This window comes from Hylobates moloch, unplaced genomic scaffold (assembly GCF_009828535.3).
Source record: "Hylobates moloch isolate HMO894 unplaced genomic scaffold, HMol_V3 SCAFFOLD_9, whole genome shotgun sequence".
Classification (NCBI taxonomy): Eukaryota; Metazoa; Chordata; class Mammalia; order Primates; family Hylobatidae; genus Hylobates; species Hylobates moloch.
This window is the reverse complement of record NW_026652284.1, coordinates 74,515,614-74,536,467: the sequence shown is the minus strand read 5'-3', so window position 1 is coordinate 74,536,467 and position 20,854 is coordinate 74,515,614. Positions and strand designations below refer to the sequence as shown.

Here is a 20,854-nt window from a genome sequence, read left to right as displayed (position 1 = left end):
GTAAATATGGGAATCCTCTTCTACCTTTTTATTTAAGGCCTAGACTGGAGTATGATCTAAGTAGCTCGATGTAGCTTTTCTTCCATATCTCATCTTGGTCTTGTATGGCCCTTCCAATTTGCCATTGTGTCAGCAGAATAAAGAAGAGAATTGTATTCATTACTAATATTTACAATTCCCGTATTTTCTACTTGGGGCTCCATTTTCCCTACCATCTTCAGCCCTTTTGGAAGGAATGGTCAGGATATGATTATTCTTACTGTGTCATCATCATTTTTTTCCTTCATGTGTTGTTTATGCATGTCACAGCTCTCCTCTGAAGTTAAATGAGGAGAGAGAAGGAATATGACCAAAAACTTGTACCTCCTTCCTATACCGATAGGGTGGAAATATGTCCCAGAACAACAGAGAGGAGAAAACTCCTCCTCTTCTGTTCTTACTGTGTTGGGGTGGGGAAGATTATCCACCTTTAAGAAATTCCTCGTCATTTGACTTCCAATTTGTATAGGAGGATTGTATTAACCATTATCAAAAGTGATTTTTAAAATGATCTGTACTTTAAAAAAATGATTTTGGGAAATGCTAAATGACCTTTTTATTTTTTGAATTTAATCACGATGATAAAGACAAAAGGACTAGGGTCAAATTTCATAGTTATACCCCCAAGATTTACTAGGTGCCCAATGAATGTTTGTCAATAATGGTGAAGTGGAAACCAAAGAATAGGAAAACTAGTGTTGAATATTTATAAAATGCCATTTTTAAAGGAAAAAATGAGTCAGGGAAATAGGAACCATAATCTGAATCATTTTCATATCTTTGGCTGTTTGAGAAGCTGAGTGGATTCGTTATACTTGATTTCCAATGCTGCAGTTAAGATTTCTTTACTGGCCTTTGATCTTGAGATCACTGGAGCCAGAAAAGTAATGAAAAAAAAAAAAAAGAGTTAGCTGCATTTAGTAACACTGAGTTAGAAGAGAAAAAGACTGTTCCTTCTTACTGCTTAAGATGGGGGTCAATATTGCTTAAAGAATAGTTGCAGATATAAAGTAAAAATGTTTAGCACTAGAGGGGAGGAGAAAAAGAAATAAAAAAGAAGAGTGAGAAATAAAATTTACTGAAAAGTACTGAAGATAAGAAATAAAAGTAGTTCCCTTCCTCACTTGAAAATCATAATTTTCTGTAGCAAAAATATATAGTTTTATTGATATTCTCAATGATAAGCAAATACTAATTTAACATTCCAAATTAAATTTTTTTTTTTTTTTTTTTTTTTTTTTTTTTTTTTTTTTTTTTTTTTTTTTTTTTTTTGAGACGGAGTCTCGCTCTGTCACCCAGGCTGGAGTGCAGTGGCGCGATCTCGGCTCACTGCAAGCTCCACCTCCTGGGTTCACACCATTCTCCTGCCTCAGCCTCTCCGAGTAGCTGGGACTACAGGCGCCCGCCACCACGCCCGGCTAATTTTTTGTGTTTTTAGTAGAGACGGGGTTTCACCGTGGTCTCGATCTCCTGACCTCGTGATCCGCCCGCCTCGGCCTCCCAAAGTGCTGGGATTACAAGCGTGAGCCACCGCGCCCAGCCTTCCAAATTAAATTTAATCTGCAGTAGAAAATTGATCTAGGATTTCATTCAACAAGAATGTCTTGATAGCAACCAGTGAGATTGTTTCATTTGTGGCATTAGTATTGTCCTCTGTATCCTTTGTCAATCTTAGCTTGTTTCTGTTTTGCTGTCCTTATCACTCTTATCCCCTGAGCTATGAATTTAGGTAAAAACTAGCCCTCACTAACCTTCTTAATTTAGAAATACTGATAGTTGGTTTCTGTCTTCTTAGAATTGCCTGAATGAAGTCTGCTTTTATGGGCAAGATGTTTTACCCCAAGATGATTTGTTCCTTATTATGAAAGTACATGTTTGTATAGGAGTATGTACAGTGATATATACATGATAGGTGCTCAATAACTAAGAATCAAATGAAAATAATTTTGATTTTATTTCCTTGTATTATCTAGCCCAGTGCTGTGGAGTTAATATTTACTGGAAAATGGTTAGGATTCAGTTTGATTGATAGAGGGGTATGAGTCTTCTAGCACTGCCATAGCAAAAGACCACAGACTAATCAACAGACATTTATTTTCTCACAGTTCTCGAGGCTGGAAGTCCAAGATCAAGATGTCAGCAGGTTTGGTTTCTATTGAGGTCTCCCTACTTGGCTTGCAGACAGCTGCCTTCTCCCTATATCCTCATGTACTCTATCCTCTTTGCAAATGTATTCGTGCAGTATTTCTCTCTCTTCTTATAAGGACACCAGTCATTTTGGATTAGGGCCCCATCCTTAGGACCTCATTTAACCTTAATTACCTTCTTAAAAGTCCTATTTCCAAAAATAGTCACATTGGGGGTTAGAGCGTCAACTTAGGAATTTTAGGGAGATACAGTTCAGCCCACAATTAAGAGCTGAATGATTATTATAAAATCTTGGATGCCCTTTCATTATATCATAGAAAAGATAAATCTGAGTTTTGAAGCAAAATTCTTATTACAGACTGAAAATTTAAAAACACACATACTGCTATTGAATATTTAGAAACTAGAGAACAGAAATCATCCTCCAACCTCACCTTCTTAATTGTTAGCACCTGACATTTTATTATTTGTACATACACACAGAGAGCATACTTGCAAATTTTAAAATTCTTTACACGTACATACAAAACACATCTTTTTGCACATACACATGTGTACATCAAAATATCTTTCATGTAAACATTTTTCTATAATGCATAATCTTGAAAACTATTCTTACAATTTAAGATTAGGTTGTTTTTAATTCTTTACTGTTATAAATAATGTGGTGATGAATATCTACAAGCATATACTTTTTCTGTATAGATTCCTAGAAGTGGGCTTATAGGATTAAAAGGAAAAATATAAATGTATATAAAAAGCTCTCAGAGCTTTCTATGGAGGTTACAGGAGGATATAGATGTAGGTTATTGACAGTGTTGGGTTGGGTGGTAGATTTATTTCTTTAAAAAAAAAAAAAAACAACCAAAAAACAAAGAAAAAGCTTTTTTTTTGTAGGGATAGGGTGGAGGTAGGGAAGAGAAAGAGTCCTTTCATTTACTCAGAAGTTTCTTTCCCATACTCTTGAAAATAGTCTTAGTAAGTACACCAACTTGACTTGAAAATCTTTAGTTTTTTCTTTTTTTCTTCTACAGGTTTTACCTAGTCTAGAATTACAGCACTGAAATAGCAAATGGGGGTCTAAATTACCACTAGAAAGCAATGTGACAAACTCTTACAATGATGCTATACTATACTATTGGTTCTCTCTTGTAGCCATATTCCCCTTATCATCTTTTTCCCCCCCTTCCTTACTCTTTTTTCCTTGTTCTTTTCTGCCCTAAATCCTTTTTACTATTCCCTTCTTGTGTTCTGCTTTTCTTCTTTTGTCCAGTTTTGCTCTTGCCTCTTCCCTTTGTATATCAGTTGGGATGATTTCAGATGCTGGTAACAGATGATCTGAATCAGATGTGCTTATTCCCCCATATAACTGGAAGTCTAAAGGTAGGGCAGGCTACAGCAACCCAACGTTGTCATCAAGGATTCTGGTTCTTTATGTCTTCTACTCTGCCATATTTGGTGTTGGCTTCATCCTCAGGCTGGTAGCAAGTGACTGCAGCAGTTCCAGACATCACAGCTAGATGTGATGATATCCAGAGGAGAACAGGACTGGCTCTTCTTGTTTCTCTAAATGTTTAAGAGTGAGGAAACTTTCCCCAAAGCCCCTCTGTGATGACTTCTCATGTCTCATTGGCCAGGATGAGTCACATGCTACTGATGGAACTTCTTGGTGCCCTTTCTAGCTCTCCTTTTCTGGGCTGTTGTATCTATCCTTTAGCTGCTGGTACTATTGATTAAACAACTTAGAACCCCTTCCTTTTCTGGAGAATTATCTTTGATTGAATGACAGCTGTATTCTCCTCTATAGTTTGCAATCAACGATTGACTGATTTAGGGGTAAGCAGCAAATGGCAGCTCCCTTGCCTTAGAGTAATTTCAGGGCCAGCATTATGGTGCAGTTTATGCTCTAGAGCTCCCTGTAATTTAGCTCAAGCTAAATTATAGCTGAGGCCATTCTTGCTTAGTTTCTTCCCCTACCATTTTCTGATTCCATTATTCCCTTTCTCCTGAGAGCTCTCCCTCTGTAAATCACGTGCAAACAAATCACTGTCTTAGGCTCTGCTTCCAGTGAACCCAGTAGGAGACAAGAACCCATGCAAAGGAGGGGACAGAATTACTATGACTGACTTAATCGTTTGGGGTTTGATGAATGTCTGAAAGCCAACCACAGTGATCCTTCTACTGTTCTTTCTTTTCTTTCCTATACTCCCCAATCTTTGTCATCATCATGCATATTCTTTTAGAGGCTTAACTGAATATATACTAACATAAATGTATTTTTCCCAACTCTTTCAATGATGTGTCTAAAAATTTAAAACTGACTAGATGTGTTAAATTTAAAAAAATTAGCAATTGCTGGTCCAACCTGGGGGTGGGGAGGACCCATTAAGTTTTAGGGAGGTGATTATTAAATTCCTTGACATTAAAAAAATTATGTCATCTATCTTAATGAAATAAATGCATTTTTATTTACTTTACACATTATTTATATCTTTGGACAACATTTTCTAATCTCTTATTTGAAAGCCATCTAATATTACATTGTTTGTGCTGATTTATATGTTCTTTTGGCACTATTATAATTATTGAAACATGCTAATGTTTCTTTTAAAATTAGCCAAAAGCTATTGCATACTATATGTAATATATAGAAGGTATATGAATCCATTACAGTCTGTATTAACCCTCTGGGCAGTGAAGATCTTAATTTGATCTGATAACTTCGAAAGGTAGTAATAATAGGTGCCATTCAATGAGTGTCTACTGAGTGTCAGGCATTTTGCTGGGTACTTCATATCCATTGTCTCTACTTTTCATTATAATTATTCTGGGAATTTATTATCTTCATACATTTATAAATGAAAAAAAAAATGCTGAGTTTAAACGACTTAAGCAGTTTGTCCAAAGTCACACAGCTATAATAACAGTAAAATTACTAAAGTTATAGAACATTTATTATGCTCTAGGCACCATTCAAAGTATATTATATGGATTGACTACTTTGATCCTCAGAACCGTAGGAATGACTATTATTATCTGTATTTTACAGAAAATAAACTGGTGTAAATAACTTTCTCAGGGTCACTCAGGGAGTAAGTGATGCAGGTAGGATTTGAACCTAAGCAGTCAGACTCCACTGAACCTGCACTCAGTCACTATGCTATACTACTATGTAAGAATTTAGTATGCAGTTAAAACCAGAGTTAAAAGTTTATGTGGTGATTAATATGTTTTTAACTTGCTTTGACTGCTCTTTCTTAGTTTTAGGCAATTTGCTTGTATTTATTCCCTTTAGGGGAATATTCCCCTTTAGGGAATAAATTTCTCCAAACTTCCATTGTGGTTTTGCTATAAACCTGAGATTGTGATTGTAAAGCACAAACTTGACCTTTTCCTCATTTTTGTCTCTCTTTAGGTACTCCAATTCAGAATGATCTGCAAGAATTTTTTGCATTAATTGATTTTGTAAATCCAGGAATATTAGGCTCTTTGTCATCTTATAGGAAAATATATGAAGAACCTATCATTTTATCAAGAGAACCTTCTGCTTCTGAGGTATAATTTACTCTAATAAATAAGTTTTTAAAAAGCTGTATGAGGAAATCATCCATAACTTCATATTATTTTGATTTAGAAAAATCAATAGTGTGAACTCTATTTTTCTCCACAATCCTTCGTTTCCTGCATTCCTTATTTTAGAATATGACATCACTTGTCTAAAATTCATGAATAGGAACTTCACAAAGAATTATGACAATAAACATACAAAAATGTTCATCCTTACTAGTTTTGAAAAAAGTAGAATAACCAAAGTGACTTTTGTACTTTTCTATTGGTGTGTGTTTATTTATTTAGAGATGGTGTCACTCTGTGTTGCCCAGGCTGGCTTTGAACTCCTGGAGTATCCTTTTGCCTCAGCCTCCCAAGTAGCTGGGACTGCAGGTGTACACCACCTCCCCAACTTGGATTTACTAGTAGTAGCAAGTGTAGACAAGAGTCTCCTATTTGGAATGTAAATTGTTGGTTGGAATGTACATTGGGACAACTTGGGGAAAGTCTGGCAATGTATATCAAAAGCATTAAAATTGTGTATATCTTGTGGCCTGGCAATCTCCTTTTACGAATTTATTATAAAAAAATAGTACATTTATTTAAAAATTTAGCTGGCTGGGTGTGGTGGCTCATTCCTGTAATCCCAGCACTTTGGGAGGCTCAGGTGGGTGGATCACGAGGTCAAGAGATTGAGACCATCCTGGCCAACATGGTGAAACCCTGTGTCTACTAAAAATACAAAAATTAGCTGGGCATGGTGGCACATACCTATAGGCCCAGCTACTCAGGAGAATCACTTGAACCTGGGTGGCAGCATGCCATGATCTGCCTGGGACAGAGTGAAATCCATCTCAAAAAAAAAAAAAAAAAAAAAAAACTAAAAACATAGCTATAAGGTATAGGTGACCTGGGAGGTGGAGGTTGTAGTGAGCTGAGATCACATCACTGCACTCCAGCCCTGGGCAACAGAGTGAGACTCTGTTTCAAAAAAATAAAATGAAATAAAAACTTAGCTGTAAGGGTAAAAAATTAGAAACTGGCTGGGCACAGTGGTTCATGCTTGTAATCCCAGCACTTTGGGAGGCCGAGGCAGGTGGATCACTTGATGTCAGGAGTTTAAGATCAGCCTGGCCAACATGGTGAAACCCCGTCTTTACTAAAAATATAAAAATTAGCCAGATGTAGTGGTGTGTGCCTGTAATTCCAGCTACTCAGGAGGCTGAGGCAGGAGGTTCCCTTGAACCCGGGAGGTGGAGGTTGCAGTGAGCCAAGATCATGCCACTGCACTCCAGCCTGGGTGATACAGCAGGACTCTGTCTAAAAAAAAAAACAACAAAAAAAAGAAGCAAACTAAAGGAAACACAAATGGGAAACAAACATTTTTAAAGGTAGGACAATGGTTAAATTATGGTCTACATGTTGTATACAGACTATATATTTCATTGAATCTAAGATTCTGCCAGTTATGGGATATATCATTATTTTGTTATTTAGGAGACTGTGACTTCACTTAATTAAGTGGTTATGCTAAACATATAAATAGATCATGGTTGGTTTTTCTGTCCCTATACTCATATTTTTTCTTTTAAGATCTGTTGGGAAGCAATGAGTAAATGGTTTATCATTATGAAATCTTTAATGTTCATTTTGAGTGTATTTTTGTCTATAACGCTTTCATTTAAGTCTGCTATTTTTCCATAGGAAGAAAAGGAGTTAGGAGAAAGAAGAGCAGCTGAACTTACTTGCCTCACTGGACTCTTTATCCTTAGAAGAACCCAAGAAATTATAAATAAATATCTCCCACCTAAAATAGAGAATGTCATCTTTTGCCGACCAGGAGCACTACAGATTGAGCTTTATCGAAAGCTGTTAAATTCTCAGGTTGTCAGGTTCTGCCTTCAAGGGTTGTTGGAAAATAGTCCCCATCTAATATGTATAGGAGCTCTTAAAAAACTGTGCAATCACCCCTGCCTTTTGTTCAACTCTATAAAGGTAAGTGCATAGTATCTGAAACTGTGTCAGGAATATGAGGGTTCTATAGTATATGAATCTAAGAGGGCAGACAGGGCTAATTTCTGAGGTTGCATTTGCGGGTTTTCAAAAAGCTCTGCTGGCTATCTAGTATGGTTCTGCTGTAGAGCTTATCCAGCCTTTCACTTGTTCTTCAGAGCATGTCCACATTCCTAGAGCTGAAGTAGGGAAGAGATGAGTTTGAGGTACTGCCTTCTATAGTTTGTGCCCAATCCCCTTTGGTACCTTATCTAATACTTGGCCATGGTCTCCCCTCTTATTTTATGTTAATATAGTCTGTCAGTTTTGTTTGTTTGGTGCTGACAAATACAAAATTTGCCATTAAAAATAATTTATTTTTTTCTAATTTTGAAAATGATACATGATTGTGCATAAAATTTAGAAAATTCAGAAAATCACAAAGAAAATAAAGCTCAACCCATGGAAAATCACATTTTGGTATTAATAATATTAGCTAACAGTTATTAAGCACTAATTATATACAGGTTGAGCATTCCTAATCTGGAAATTAGAAATTCAAAATGCTCCAAAATTCGAAACCTTTTGAGTGCCAACATGACATCACAGGTGGGAAATTCCATACCTGACATCTTTACTTTCTGATGTTAAGTGTGCACAGACTTTGTTTCATGCACAAAGTTATTAAAAATACTGTATAAAATTATCTTCAGGCTATGTGTATAAGGTATATATGAAATATAAATGAATTTCATGTTTAGACTTGCAGCCCATGCCCAAGATACATATATGCAAATATTCCAAAATCTGAAAAAATCTGAAATATGAACCACTTCTGTTCCCAAGTATTTTGGATAAAGGATGGTCAACCTGTACCAATCACTAAGTGCTTTATTAGTGTTATTTTATTATTTACAAAACTCTATGGAATAAGTACTATTATTACCATCCCCATTTTTTTGGTGAGGAAATAGGGGCTCATATATATGCATATATATATATATATAAAATCTATCTATCTATCTGTCTGTCTATCTATCTATCTATCTATCTATCTATCTATCTATCTATCTATCAAATCTTATTCTAGAGAAACTTAGTGATGCTGTTTATTTGTTTATTTACTTATTTTTTGAGATGAAGTCTTGTTCTTGTCCCCCAGGCTGGAGTGCAATGGTGCGATCTTGGCTCACTGCAACCTCCACCTCCCGCGTTCAAGCGATTCTCCTGCCTCAGCCTCCCGAGTAGCTGGGATTACAGGCACCTGCCACCACACCCAGCTAATTTTTGTATTTTTAGTAGAGACGGGGTTTCACCATGTTGGCCAGGCTGGTCTCGAACTCCTGACCTCAGGTGATCTGCCTGCCTCGACCTCCCAAAGTGCTGGGATTACAGGCTTGAGCCACTGCACCTAGCCCTTTTTATTTATTTTTTTAAAAAATATTTATTAAAAAAAAATAGAGATGGGGTCTCACTCTATTGCCCAGGCTGGTCTCGAACTCCTGAGCTCAAGTGATCCTGCTACCTCAGCCTCCCAAAGTGCTGGGATTACAGGTGTGAACCACTGTGCCCAGCCGCAACTTAAGAAAAAAAACTGATTCTATATACAGTGATAAAAATCAAATCTTTTGGGCATGAAGCACAGTAAAAATAGCGAAAAATTTCTTCATTAAAAGGAAGAACTTATGATGGCCCAGAGTATACCAGTTAATTTAGAATATGTTTGTACATTCTTGAAGAAAGCAGCAGGGTGCTCTGAGTGTTTCTTCATTGTTGCAATGCAGTCACTAATAATAGGCATAGGATACTTCAAATAGGGTACATAATTTATAGTCTGACATTTATTCAGAAAAGCCTTTTCTCTAACTTCATAGCAAATAAGGATTGATAATAAAAGGGCAGAAATGAGCCTTCTACATGTATAAGTAACCTTTAAGCAATGGCTTGTAACTATGTTTCTATTGAAACTAAATTGTTTCCCAAGTCCAATTAAGATGTTAGGTCTTTCTTTAGGAAATGTGAGTGGAATGTAACCAGTAACAATATCATAACTCATAATTGAAGTGTACATGGAGTCAGAAGAGATAGTGTCCCGATTAGCTTGATGTGAGAAGTCGAACTGGTAAATCTCTATGATGGAGATGCTGCATCAGGCTGTCACAGTATAAAGATATTATCTATTAGTCAATTATTAATTAGTGGTACATATTATAATATCCTGGGAAGCTCTTAAAATTACATTAGTCCAGGCCTCAACACATATGGATTAATTCAGTTTGTTTGAGAGTAGGACCCAGGCATGAGCATTTTTAAAAAAGCCTTCTCAAGTGATTCTAATACGTGTTCTTGGTTAAGAACTTGTGCATTAAGATCGCCCATCCTGGCCAGGGCGGTGGCTCACACCTATAATCCCAGCACTTTGAGAGGCTGAGGCGGGAGAATTGCTTGAGGCCAAGAGTTTGAGACCAGTCTGGGCAACGTAATGAGGCCCTGTCTCTTTAAAAAAAAAAAAGATCACCCATCTCCCTGTACTCTGATTTAATATTCACCAGACACCTTCTGTTAGTGGTTTGACTTTCCCTGAGGACGTTCTTTCATAGGACAGAATGCATGTGCATAGACTAATTGGTCTAAATAGGCAGGTCTCATAGGTGAATAAATTTTCATTCTGACTTATTCAGTCTCTTAATTTGGTTAATATGAATAATTTCCCTAGATCTTAAGCATATTCAAGTTTCTGAAGATGAAGAACTGTATACTAGATCCTGGGCCTGTGGTCCTTTGATGATCTTTCCAGGTTGTAGGCAGAGCTAACCTAAAGCAGCCAGCAACTACTTCTTTCTCCTCATATGTCCCAGTGATAGAAATATTTTAGAGTTCCTAGTATTTTTAATCAAATGACTATACCTAAATATTGCTGTATTTTGACAGTAAGCCAAATTAAAATTAGTACTCTGTGCCCAGCATTTTTATACATTTCACATAGGATTCACTGCCCTTAAGGTGTTTCTAGTATTATTAAAGAGGGGATGCAACACACAGGAAAACATTTGTGAAGTACAAAAAAGTCATTCAATCTTGAACAACCCTGGGGTTAGGGGTGCTGACCCCTGTGTGTGCTGTTGAAAATCCCTTTATAACTTGTATGACTTTTGACTCCCCCAAAACTGAACTACAAATAGCCTGCTGTTGATCAGAAGCCTTACCAGTAACATAAAGTCAGTTCACACATATTTTGTGTATTATATACTGTATTTTTACACTAAAGTAAAATGTTATTAAGAAAAGAATGAAGAAGAGAAAATATATTTATTATTCAGTAAGTGGAAGTAGATCCTCACAAAGCTCTTCATATTGAGTAGGCTAAGAGGAGAGGAGGCAGAGGAGGGGTTGGTCTTGCTGTCTCAGGGGTGGTGGCAGAGATGGGAGAAAATCTGCATATAAGTAGACTTGCGTAGTTCAAACCCATGTGTTCAAGGGTCAACTGCCTAGCATTAACTGCTCAATTAGATAAAGTCAAAGCTGAAGTGTACTGTGTAACCATAAAGGTTAAAACTCAGTGCTAACAAAGGCTATGAATAATCAGGTATAATTTGCACTGGGTCCTCAAGTATTTATAGGATTGGGATAATTGAGCAGCAAAATGAAAAAGTATTCCAGACAAGGGGTTTAGGTTGAACAAAGTTTCAAAAACAGTGATAAATCTGGTAAATATGGGAGAGAGTTAAGAGACCTGCCAATCCTAGGAATTTAACCAAAAAAGTGACGTAGTCATGAATATCTCTGATCTCTAGTTATATGTTCACAGCTAGGCAGTTTTGGAGGGGGAATTTCAGAAGTGCTGATAATCACCTTGGAATAAATTTATTCTGCAACTATTGGTGAAATAAACAAAAAGTATTGTAAGTAAGAATAAATTTCTCTGTTAATTTATTGGTGAAATTCTTCCTTCTTACAGAAGAAACTGGTAAGATTAAGTAAACGATAGTGCTTGTTTTTGGATGTAAATGTGTTGTATGAAGCCCACAATTCAGTAGAGAATACTAATAGGGAGGAAAGGAGAGAGGAAAAGAGAAAAAGATATATCAAAGATGCAAAATGTTAGGGTTTTGGAGAGGATGGATTTTGTATCACCATTTGCCCTTTATTTCCCTCTCCTTTCTTTGTCTGCTCCTACTTCCTGTAGTTACGTGTGGGAAATATTAATACTACACTCACAGGGTGAAGGTAGCAGGCATCATGAGATTGCGTTAGAACTGCTGTGTAACTAACTCAGTAGAATGCATGTTACTTTTTTCAAAAATGATCAAATCATGACCTATAAAGATTTACCTAACAGTTTCTTGGACTTTTCAGATAGCTGTTAATCTTCACCTTTTTCCTTCCATAATTTTAACATTTTCCCCTCCTAATTAAAAAAACAAACATGAGCCAGCATTAACAATCATCATTTTGAATAGGAAAAAGAATGTAGCTCAACTTGTGATAAAAATGAAGAAAAGAGTCTATACAAAGGCTTGCTAAGTGTGTTTCCTGCTGACTACAACCCTCTCCTGTTTACTGAAAAGGAGTCAGGAAAACTACAGGTGTTGTCCAAGCTCTTAGCGGTTATCCACGAACTTCGACCTACTGAAAAGTAAGATCGATTTAACAAACTTATAAGTGCTCATAGAGTTTTAGTTTGCACTATTTCTTTACTTCCTACTTCCCTTTTAAAATAAAACATTAAAAATATGTTGTTTTCTTCTTTGGAAATACGGTTAGCTTCCAGTATTTAATAAACTTGTAATTAACAATGTATCTATAAGTTTTAAGAAAAACTAAACATATGTATACTTTTAAAAACCTAGTGTTATTTTCTGATACATAATGCTTGTTTCTCAATTTTCTTCAGAATCCTTTCTTCTTTTACTGTTTCTTAAATATTGATACACCTTAGGATTTTCTCTTTAACTTTCTCACTCTTAACACATTTCCTGAGTACTGTACTCCCTGTACTTTCAACTATTGCACACACACATGCACACACACACACACACACACACACACACACACGACCATACCATGTGGTCCAGTGTGTGTGTGTGATGACTCTCTCTCTCTATATATATATTTTATATCTTCTTGGATACCAAACGCATATAATATTGAAACAAATTTATATCTCTAGTTCAGTCCTCTCTTCTACTTTCTACATCTTTAAGTGTTGAATGGACATCTAAATCTATCTTGATGTCCTATAGTACTTCAAACTTCCCAGGTCCAAAACCATGTGACAAAACCATCATTTTGTTATTGCAAGCCTCATCTTGTCCCATTATTCCTTGGTACCATAATGCAAGCAAAAACCCTGGAAATTATTATAGACTCACTTTTCTTCTTCATTTATCTCACAGTGTCAGTGACTAAATTCTATTGATTTTATTTTTTAATTTCAAGAATCCATCCTCATTTTTCTGGTACCAAGATTTTTGTTTTGATTCTTAAAATTACTGATTTGGGTTATGATGGGCTCTTATAAGTTACTTCCCTCTTACTTTCAGCCCCCTGACATACTCACCATTGCCCTGAATTATATTTCTAAAATATAAATATGAACTCGTCACTCCTTTTCTTAAAAAATCATTTGAAGACTCCCACTTGTCTTCCAGAAATTTCTAAATTCTTTAGCACATTAGGCAAGACTCTTCATGATATGGTTAATGCCTCCTTTTCCAGCCTCATCTCTCATCACTCCTTCACACATACCATGTGGTCCAGTCATACCAAACCACCTGCAGAGCCTGTAATTTGCCCCACTTCTGCTCTGCTCTTACATGTTGCAGGTTTCTGTGCCTGGCTTACCTCTGCTTCTCATTCTTCTGGCCAACTTTTTCTCTTTGTTAAGCCACAGCTCAACAGACCAAGTGCAATTGCTTATACCTATAATCCCAGCACTCTGGGAGACCAAGGTGGGAGGATTGCTCGAGGCCAGGCATTGGAGGCCAGCCCGAGTGACAGAGTGAGACCCCTTTTTTACAAAATAACAACAACAACAACAACAACAAGACTCATCTCTCGTGCTTTCTCCTATCTCAGATTGAGTTAGATTCCCCTCCTCTGTACTCTTATAGCATCCTGTACCCACCTCTAATGGAGCTCTTCTCACATGTTTTATTAGATAATATATGATATGTGCAAAAGGGCATGTGAGATGTATATATGCAGATTGTGACCCAGTTTAAGAGGGCAAACTTTCACTTTAGCTTCTATTCATATCTTATTATTATCTTATTTTTTTTTTAACTGGATTTTTTTTTTCTCTCCTCTGAAGGGTGGGTGGGATAGGTGGTTGTTATTGGACAAAGGGTAATGAGTGAAAACAGTTTTAGAAGAAATAAGGAGAGATACAGTTTGAATATAGGTGTGAGAATTTATCTTTGAAGATGTCATAGGGGAAAGTTTCCCTCTTGTGGCAAGAAGGAAGAAAGGAATGAAGAAAAATATAATGATTAAGAAAAATAAAAATAATATTTGGGGATTGAAGTTGGAGTGGTCTTTTCTCTTTATCTTGAGACAGGGTCTCACTCTGGGGCACAGGCCGGAGTGCAGTGGTGTGACCTCGGCCCACTGCAGCCTTGACCTCCCAGGCCCAAGTGATCCTCCCACCTCAGCTTCCCATGTAGCTGGGATTACAGGAATGTGCTATCACACCCTGCTAATTTTTATATTTTTGTAGAGACGGGGTTTCACCATGTTGCCCAGGCTGGTCTCTTAACTCCTGAGTTTAAGCAATCTGCGTACCTCAGTCTCCCAGTGTTGAGATTATAGGTGTGATGGTCATTTTGACTCCTTGTGGGTCCCTAAGAAACCTAAACCCTGCCATGTTGCATTGAAGGAGAAGCTACACTTTGATAAGTGGCACAGGCTGGGTCTTTGTTCTGTTGCTTCACATTATCTGAAGAGATCGCCTTTTCTTTAAAAAAAAATTGTGGTAATATAGAGATAACATAGAGTTACCATTTTAACCATTTTTTTAATGCATAATTCTGTAATGTTAAGTACATTCACATTCTGGTGCAACCAATGTTCAGAACTCTTTGCATCTTGCAAACAAAACTGAAATACTATATCTATTAAATACCAACTCCTTATTTTCCCCTCCCTTAACACCTGGACTACCCTTCTACTCTGACTGTGACTATTCTAGATGCCTCGTATAAATGGAATCATATAGCTTTTTTTTCTTTATGTTACTGACCAATTTCACTTAACATAATGTCCTCCAGGTTTATCCATGTTGTAGCATGTGTCAGAATTTCCTTCCTTTTTAAGGCGAAACAATATTCCATTGTATGTATATACCACTATTGATGAACAACTTGGGTTGTTTCTACTTTTTGGCTGTTGTGAATAATGTTGCTGTGAACATGGGTGTGCAAATAACTTTTCAAAACCCTGCTTTAAATTCTTTTTTTAAAAATGTATAGATATATTTTTATTATACTTTAAGTTCTAGGGTAACATGTGTACAACGTGCAGGTTTGTTACATATGTATACATGTGCCATGTTGGTTTGCTGCACCCATTAAATTCTTTTGGATATAAATCCAGAAGTGGAATTGTTGGATCATATGGTACTTCTATTTTTAATATTTTGAAGTACTGCCATACTGTTTTTCATAGAGGACTGCACCATTTTCATTTCCACCAACAGTGCACAGGGTTCAAATTTCTCTATCTCCTTACCAACTTTGTTACTTTCTATTTTTTTTGATAATAGTCATCCTGGTGGGTGGGAGGTGAGATATCATTGTAGTTTTGATTTGCATTTCTCTAATGATTAGTGATATCGAGCACCTTTTAATGTGCTTTTTGGCCATCTTATCCTTGGGAATCCCCATCCTATCCTCGGGAATACATTCCAAGACCGGGAATGGATGCCTGAAACCACAGATACTACCAAGCCCTATATGGATTGTTTTTTTCATGTACATACACGCCAGTGATAAAGTTATAAATTAGGCACAGTAAGAGATTAACAACAATAACTAATAATAAAATAGAACAATCATAACAGTATATTGTAGTGAAAGTTATGTGAATGTGCATTCTCTCTCTCTTTCTCAAAATACCTTACTGTGTGTAATATTTTTGAACTGAGGTTGACCTCAGGTAACTGAAACAGTGGAAAGCAGATCTGCAGATAACGGGGTACCACTGTGGTCTCTAGGTGGCTCTGTATTTTCTTTGTCTTTCCTCTGTGAGTCCTCTGTCTTCCTGCTACAATTTGAACTGATCTCTAATCTTGCTACATAGCTGTCATCCTGGGACTTTTTTTCTTTTTGAGATGGAGTCTCGCTCTGTTGCCCAAGCTGGAGTGCAGTGGCATGATCTCAGCTGACTCCAACCTCTGCTTCCTGGGTTCAAGCGATTCTCGTGCTTTGGCCTCCCGAGTAGCTGGGATTACAGGTGGATGCTAATTTTTTTATTTTTAGTGGAGATGGAGTTTCACCATGTTGCCCAGGCTGGTTCAACTCCTGACCTCAGGTGATCCACCCCCCTTGGCCTCCCAAAGTGCTGGGATTACAGGCGTAAGCCACCATGCCCGGCATCCTGGGACTTTTAAACAGCCATCACCTATGCATTAGTCCGTTTTCACACTGCTATAAAGAAATACCTGAGACTGGTCAATTTATAAAGGAAAGAGGTTTCATTGACTCACAGTTCCACATGGCTGGGAAGGCCTCAGGAAACTTACAATCATGGCAGAAGGCAAAGGGGAAGCAAAGACCTTCTTCACAGAGTAGCAGGAAAGAGAGAGCTAGCAAGAGCAGGGAAAACTGCCTTATAAAACCATCAGATCTCGTGAGAACTCATTCCCTATCACGAGAACAGCATGCAGGAAACTGCCCCCATGATTTAGTCACCTCCCACCTGGTCCCTCCGTGAACAAATGGGGATTATGGAGATTGTAATTCAAGATGAGATTTGGGTGGAGACACAGAGCCAAATCGTATTAACTTATAAATTCATTTTTTTCCTGTTCTGTGTTGGATTTTCTGCTTTCTGACTTTCACATTTTGCTGGAGCACATCTCACATAGTTTCCTAAGAAAGATGGGAGATTAATCTTTTTGACTTCTTGTACATCTGAAACTGTCTTTATTCTACACTAGCACTTGACTGACAACTTCCCTTGTCATAAACTTCTAGATCAAAATAGTATTCCCCTAGAATTTTGAAGACATTGCTTTACATGTTGTCTTCTAGTTTTTAGTTGCTTTTGAGAAGTCGGATGATTTTCAAATTTCGATTCATTTGCATATGACCTATATTTCTTCATCAAAAATTGATCAACTTTTATTCATTCTTCATACTTTGAGTTATAATCTTGATATGCCTTAATATGAGTCCTCATTTTATTAATTGAGCTGGGAACTTTTTATTAGGTCCTTTTTATCTGAAGGCTCCATGTCTGGGAAATACCCTTTCTCTCTCTCTCTCTCTTTTTTTTTTTTTGTTTGAGATGGAGTCTTGCTCTGTCGCCCAGGCTGGAGTGCAGTGGCGCGATCTCAGCTCACTGCAAGCTCCGCCTCCCGGGTTCACGCCATTCTCCTGCCTCAGCCTCCTGAGTAGCTGGGACTACAGGTGCCCACCACCATGCCCAACTAATTTTTTTGTATTTTTGGTAGAGAGGGGGTTTCACCGTGTTAGCCAGGATGATCACTATCTTCTGACCTTGTGATCTGCCCACCTCGGCCTCCTGAAGTGCTGGGATTACAGGCTTGAGCCACCGCGCCCGGCCTTTCTCTTAAAACAATTTCTTGTTTTCTTTGGAGTTCCTGTCAGTCAGATATTGAACCTCATGAATTGATTCTCTAATTCTTTTTTTTCTCTCCTATTGGTCATCACTTTTTCTTCTTAATATATTTCCTGTCAAACTCTCGTACTATTATCTTCCAGCTCTCCTGTTAAAACTTTGTCTATCATTTTACATTTCTAAGATATTTTTCTAATTCTTGATTGTTCCTTTTGAAAAATTGCATCCTCTTCCATTGAACGATAGATAGGTCTTGTTTGAGGACATTAATTATTTTCGGAAAGTTATCTTCTTTTTTTTTCATTGCTTTGTTTAATTCAGGTTTGTTTATTTTGATTTTTCCTTTTCATGTTGAAGCTCACTTCAAATAGCTGGTGTTCCTTGGTGTCCACAGTTAAGAGAGAAGCAGTAAAACATTAATTGAACACTGTATGGTTAGGCAGGGCTTGTTGACTAATAACCATCATTGGGTAATCAGGCAGCAAGCTGGCTTTTTAATTTGGGGACTCCCTATCTGTGGATCTTTTCTGTGGAATCATTTAAGTCTTTCCATAGATGAATCCTTTAGTAATATCTTCCTTGAGCTGGCATGTGACTGCTGGTATTCTAGTAGTTGGCAGGAAAAGGGTAGAGGGATCTTATTCAGTATCTAGACTTTCATTAACACATTTTTTTTTTTTTTTTAAAGACAGGGCCTTGCTGTATTGTCCAGGCTGTACTGAAACTCTTGGATTCAAGTGATCTTCCTGTTTCAGCCTCCTGAGTAGCAGGGGCTACAGGCATAAGTCGCTACATTGGCTCTCCTGCCTTCTACAGTCAGTTCCCTGGTCTAAGTTTCTTTGGTTTATTTTCTCCAGATAATAAATACTTTATTTGAGAAAGAAAAGTCAACTGATCACATGGGAGCAGGGCCTGGGTTCTACGTACCAATGTTGTAATAGTTCCAGTCTAAATTTCTTCCTTCTCAGGTACCTTAGCAAGATTCTGTGGTGCAAATGAACTTTCATTTGTTTCTTACTGGAATATCCCTTTTTGGGCATGTAGGTGTCACTTTATGTATACTCCTAAGCAGGTGACTGCTTCACTGTGCTTTTTGTTTTCAAATATCTTCAGAGTTAGTTTCTGTTCATTTTTGTATTTTGCTCATTCTCTTGCTGTTTTTAGAGTGAACCTCAGAGAAATGAAGAAGGCAGAAGGTCTTTGCTGCACTATCTTAAAATTGGAAGTTTAGATATTGACTTTAAAATGGAATATGCAGGAATACCTATGTTTTAATTGTACAAGGTCATTGTTGCATGTTCTGTCAATGTCAGTGATAATATTATTGTGGTATTTTCTTTCAACTAAGAAAATCTAATGCTGCCTTTAAATTTATCTAAAGAATCTTTCTTTTTGATTGACAGGGTGGTGTTGGTATCCAACTATACACAAACCTTGAACATTTTACAAGAAGTATGTAAGCGTCATGGATATGCTTATACAAGACTTGATGGACAAACACCAATCTCTCAAAGGCAGCAGATTGTTGATGGCTTTAACAGTCAACACTCTTCTGTTTTTATTTTTTTGTTAAGTTCAAAAGCTGGTGGTGTAGGACTTAACCTCATTGGAGGATCTCACTTAATTCTCTATGACATTGATTGGAATCCAGCCACTGATATTCAGGTAGGAATATTTATGCATTAAATAGATATTATTGAATGCCTGAGGATACAATGCCTATTGAGGATACAAAGATGATGATGATATATAATATCCACTGCATAAAGAGCCCTTATTTTGCATAAGGCAGTCTGCTAAGTGCTTTCCGTCTATTTAATCTTCCTAACAAGCCTACAAGGATGGATATTAGTAGTCCCATTTTACAGATGAAGATATGGAAGCTTGTTCAAGATCCCACAGCTTGTAAGATGCAGAGCCAGGATTCAGACCTAAACCTGTATGTCTCCAGGTTCTAGTTTACTGCAGAGTTGGGCCTTTAGGATGTTCATGACCATCAGGTGAAGACAATAAAGTTACAGATGCTATGATTAGTGTTTATGCAGGCTACAGTAAAGGTATAAAATAACATATTTAGGAAAATATTTGAGAACCTTTGGTTTTCTTTAGAGTACAGCCCATCTTTTTGTATCTTGAGTTTTCTACCTGTAGGTTTGCACCTCAGTTGCTATGTGCATTGGGGGATCCCAAGACAACCCTCAGGTTTAATGATTCACTAGAAGGACTCAACTGAGAAAAGCAGCTATACCCACAGTTATGTTACATTATAGTAAAGAATACTCAAATCGATAAGGAAAAGGTACTGAGTCCAGGGCAGAGTCCAAGAGAGACCAGGCACAAGCTTCCAGTTCTCTCCCAGTGGAGTTTTATGAACAACACTTAATTCTGTCAGTATTGGTGAGTGACAGTGCATATAGAATACTGTCCACCAGGGAAGTTCATCCAAGTCTTGGTGTCCAGAATTTTGTTTGGGGTCAGTTCTGTAGTCATGGAACACCTGCATGACTGACCTTAGTTAATCAGTCTTTAGCCTCCAGAAATTGAACTACATGATCCAAGGCCCCACCATATAACATTGTTAGCATAAACTATCTGGTGTGGCCCAAGGCTTCTGGTAAACAGAGACTCATATCAGGCAGGACATTCCAAAGGCCTAGAGATGATCTCTTAGAAGTTGGTTGAAGGCCAGATTTTTATTTGAAATGTGCAGGGTTTGAACATCAACAGTTTATTGCACAGTATCATTGATACATCTTTAAACCACAGGGATCCACCCAGAGCCTTAGCTGATTACATGTATCCTAGGTACTTCTCAGGGGCAAATCTTCAGCTATTTGGACTGAGAATGAACCTCCAAGCCCATGCTACACTTGGTTCTTTCCATTCTTGCTGTCCATACTCACTGTCCCATTGATGAAGATATATTCTCTCACTCTTGCATGATACCCCTGTAGTTATTCTACAGTACCATAGTAAGTGTTCACTCATCCCTTTCTTTCTGCCAAGAAAAAGCTATGAAGTAGGGCATGCTTCACACACCTGGGATTTGTTTTTTGAAGCTGTATGTAAAATATAGAATTCCAAATTTTAGAACATATTTCTGCGAATTGCATATGTGGAAAGGGCCATCAGTTTCTACTGTATTCTCAGAATTCTCACTTATTTTCTATAGGCAATGTCTAGAGTATGGAGAGATGGTCAGAAATATCCTGTACATATTTACAGACTCCTAACTACAGGTAACAACCCTTCAGTGTGACAAACAATGTATACCCTTTGAGCAATTAAAATTATTTTTTGTTAGCCTGTGCTTCAGTGTCAGGAA

The 20,854-nt window shown here is 37.3% G+C and overlaps 1 protein-coding gene across 3 annotated transcripts in view; it reads left to right on the top strand.

Annotated features, from left to right (window-relative positions):
* Window positions 1-20,854, top strand: part of RAD54B (RAD54 homolog B) — a 113,357-nt gene that overhangs the window by 80,224 nt on the left and 12,279 nt on the right. For all 3 annotated transcript variants that reach the window (XM_032760058.2, XM_058444031.1, XM_058444032.1), the window contains exons 9-13: window positions 5,603-5,742; window positions 7,441-7,731; window positions 12,189-12,364; window positions 18,933-19,194; window positions 20,702-20,768. In XM_032760058.2, the coding sequence (XP_032615949.1) occupies window positions 5,603-5,742; window positions 7,441-7,731; window positions 12,189-12,364; window positions 18,933-19,194; window positions 20,702-20,768 (936 nt within the window). The remainder of the gene's footprint in view (window positions 1-5,602; window positions 5,743-7,440; window positions 7,732-12,188; window positions 12,365-18,932; window positions 19,195-20,701; window positions 20,769-20,854) is intronic.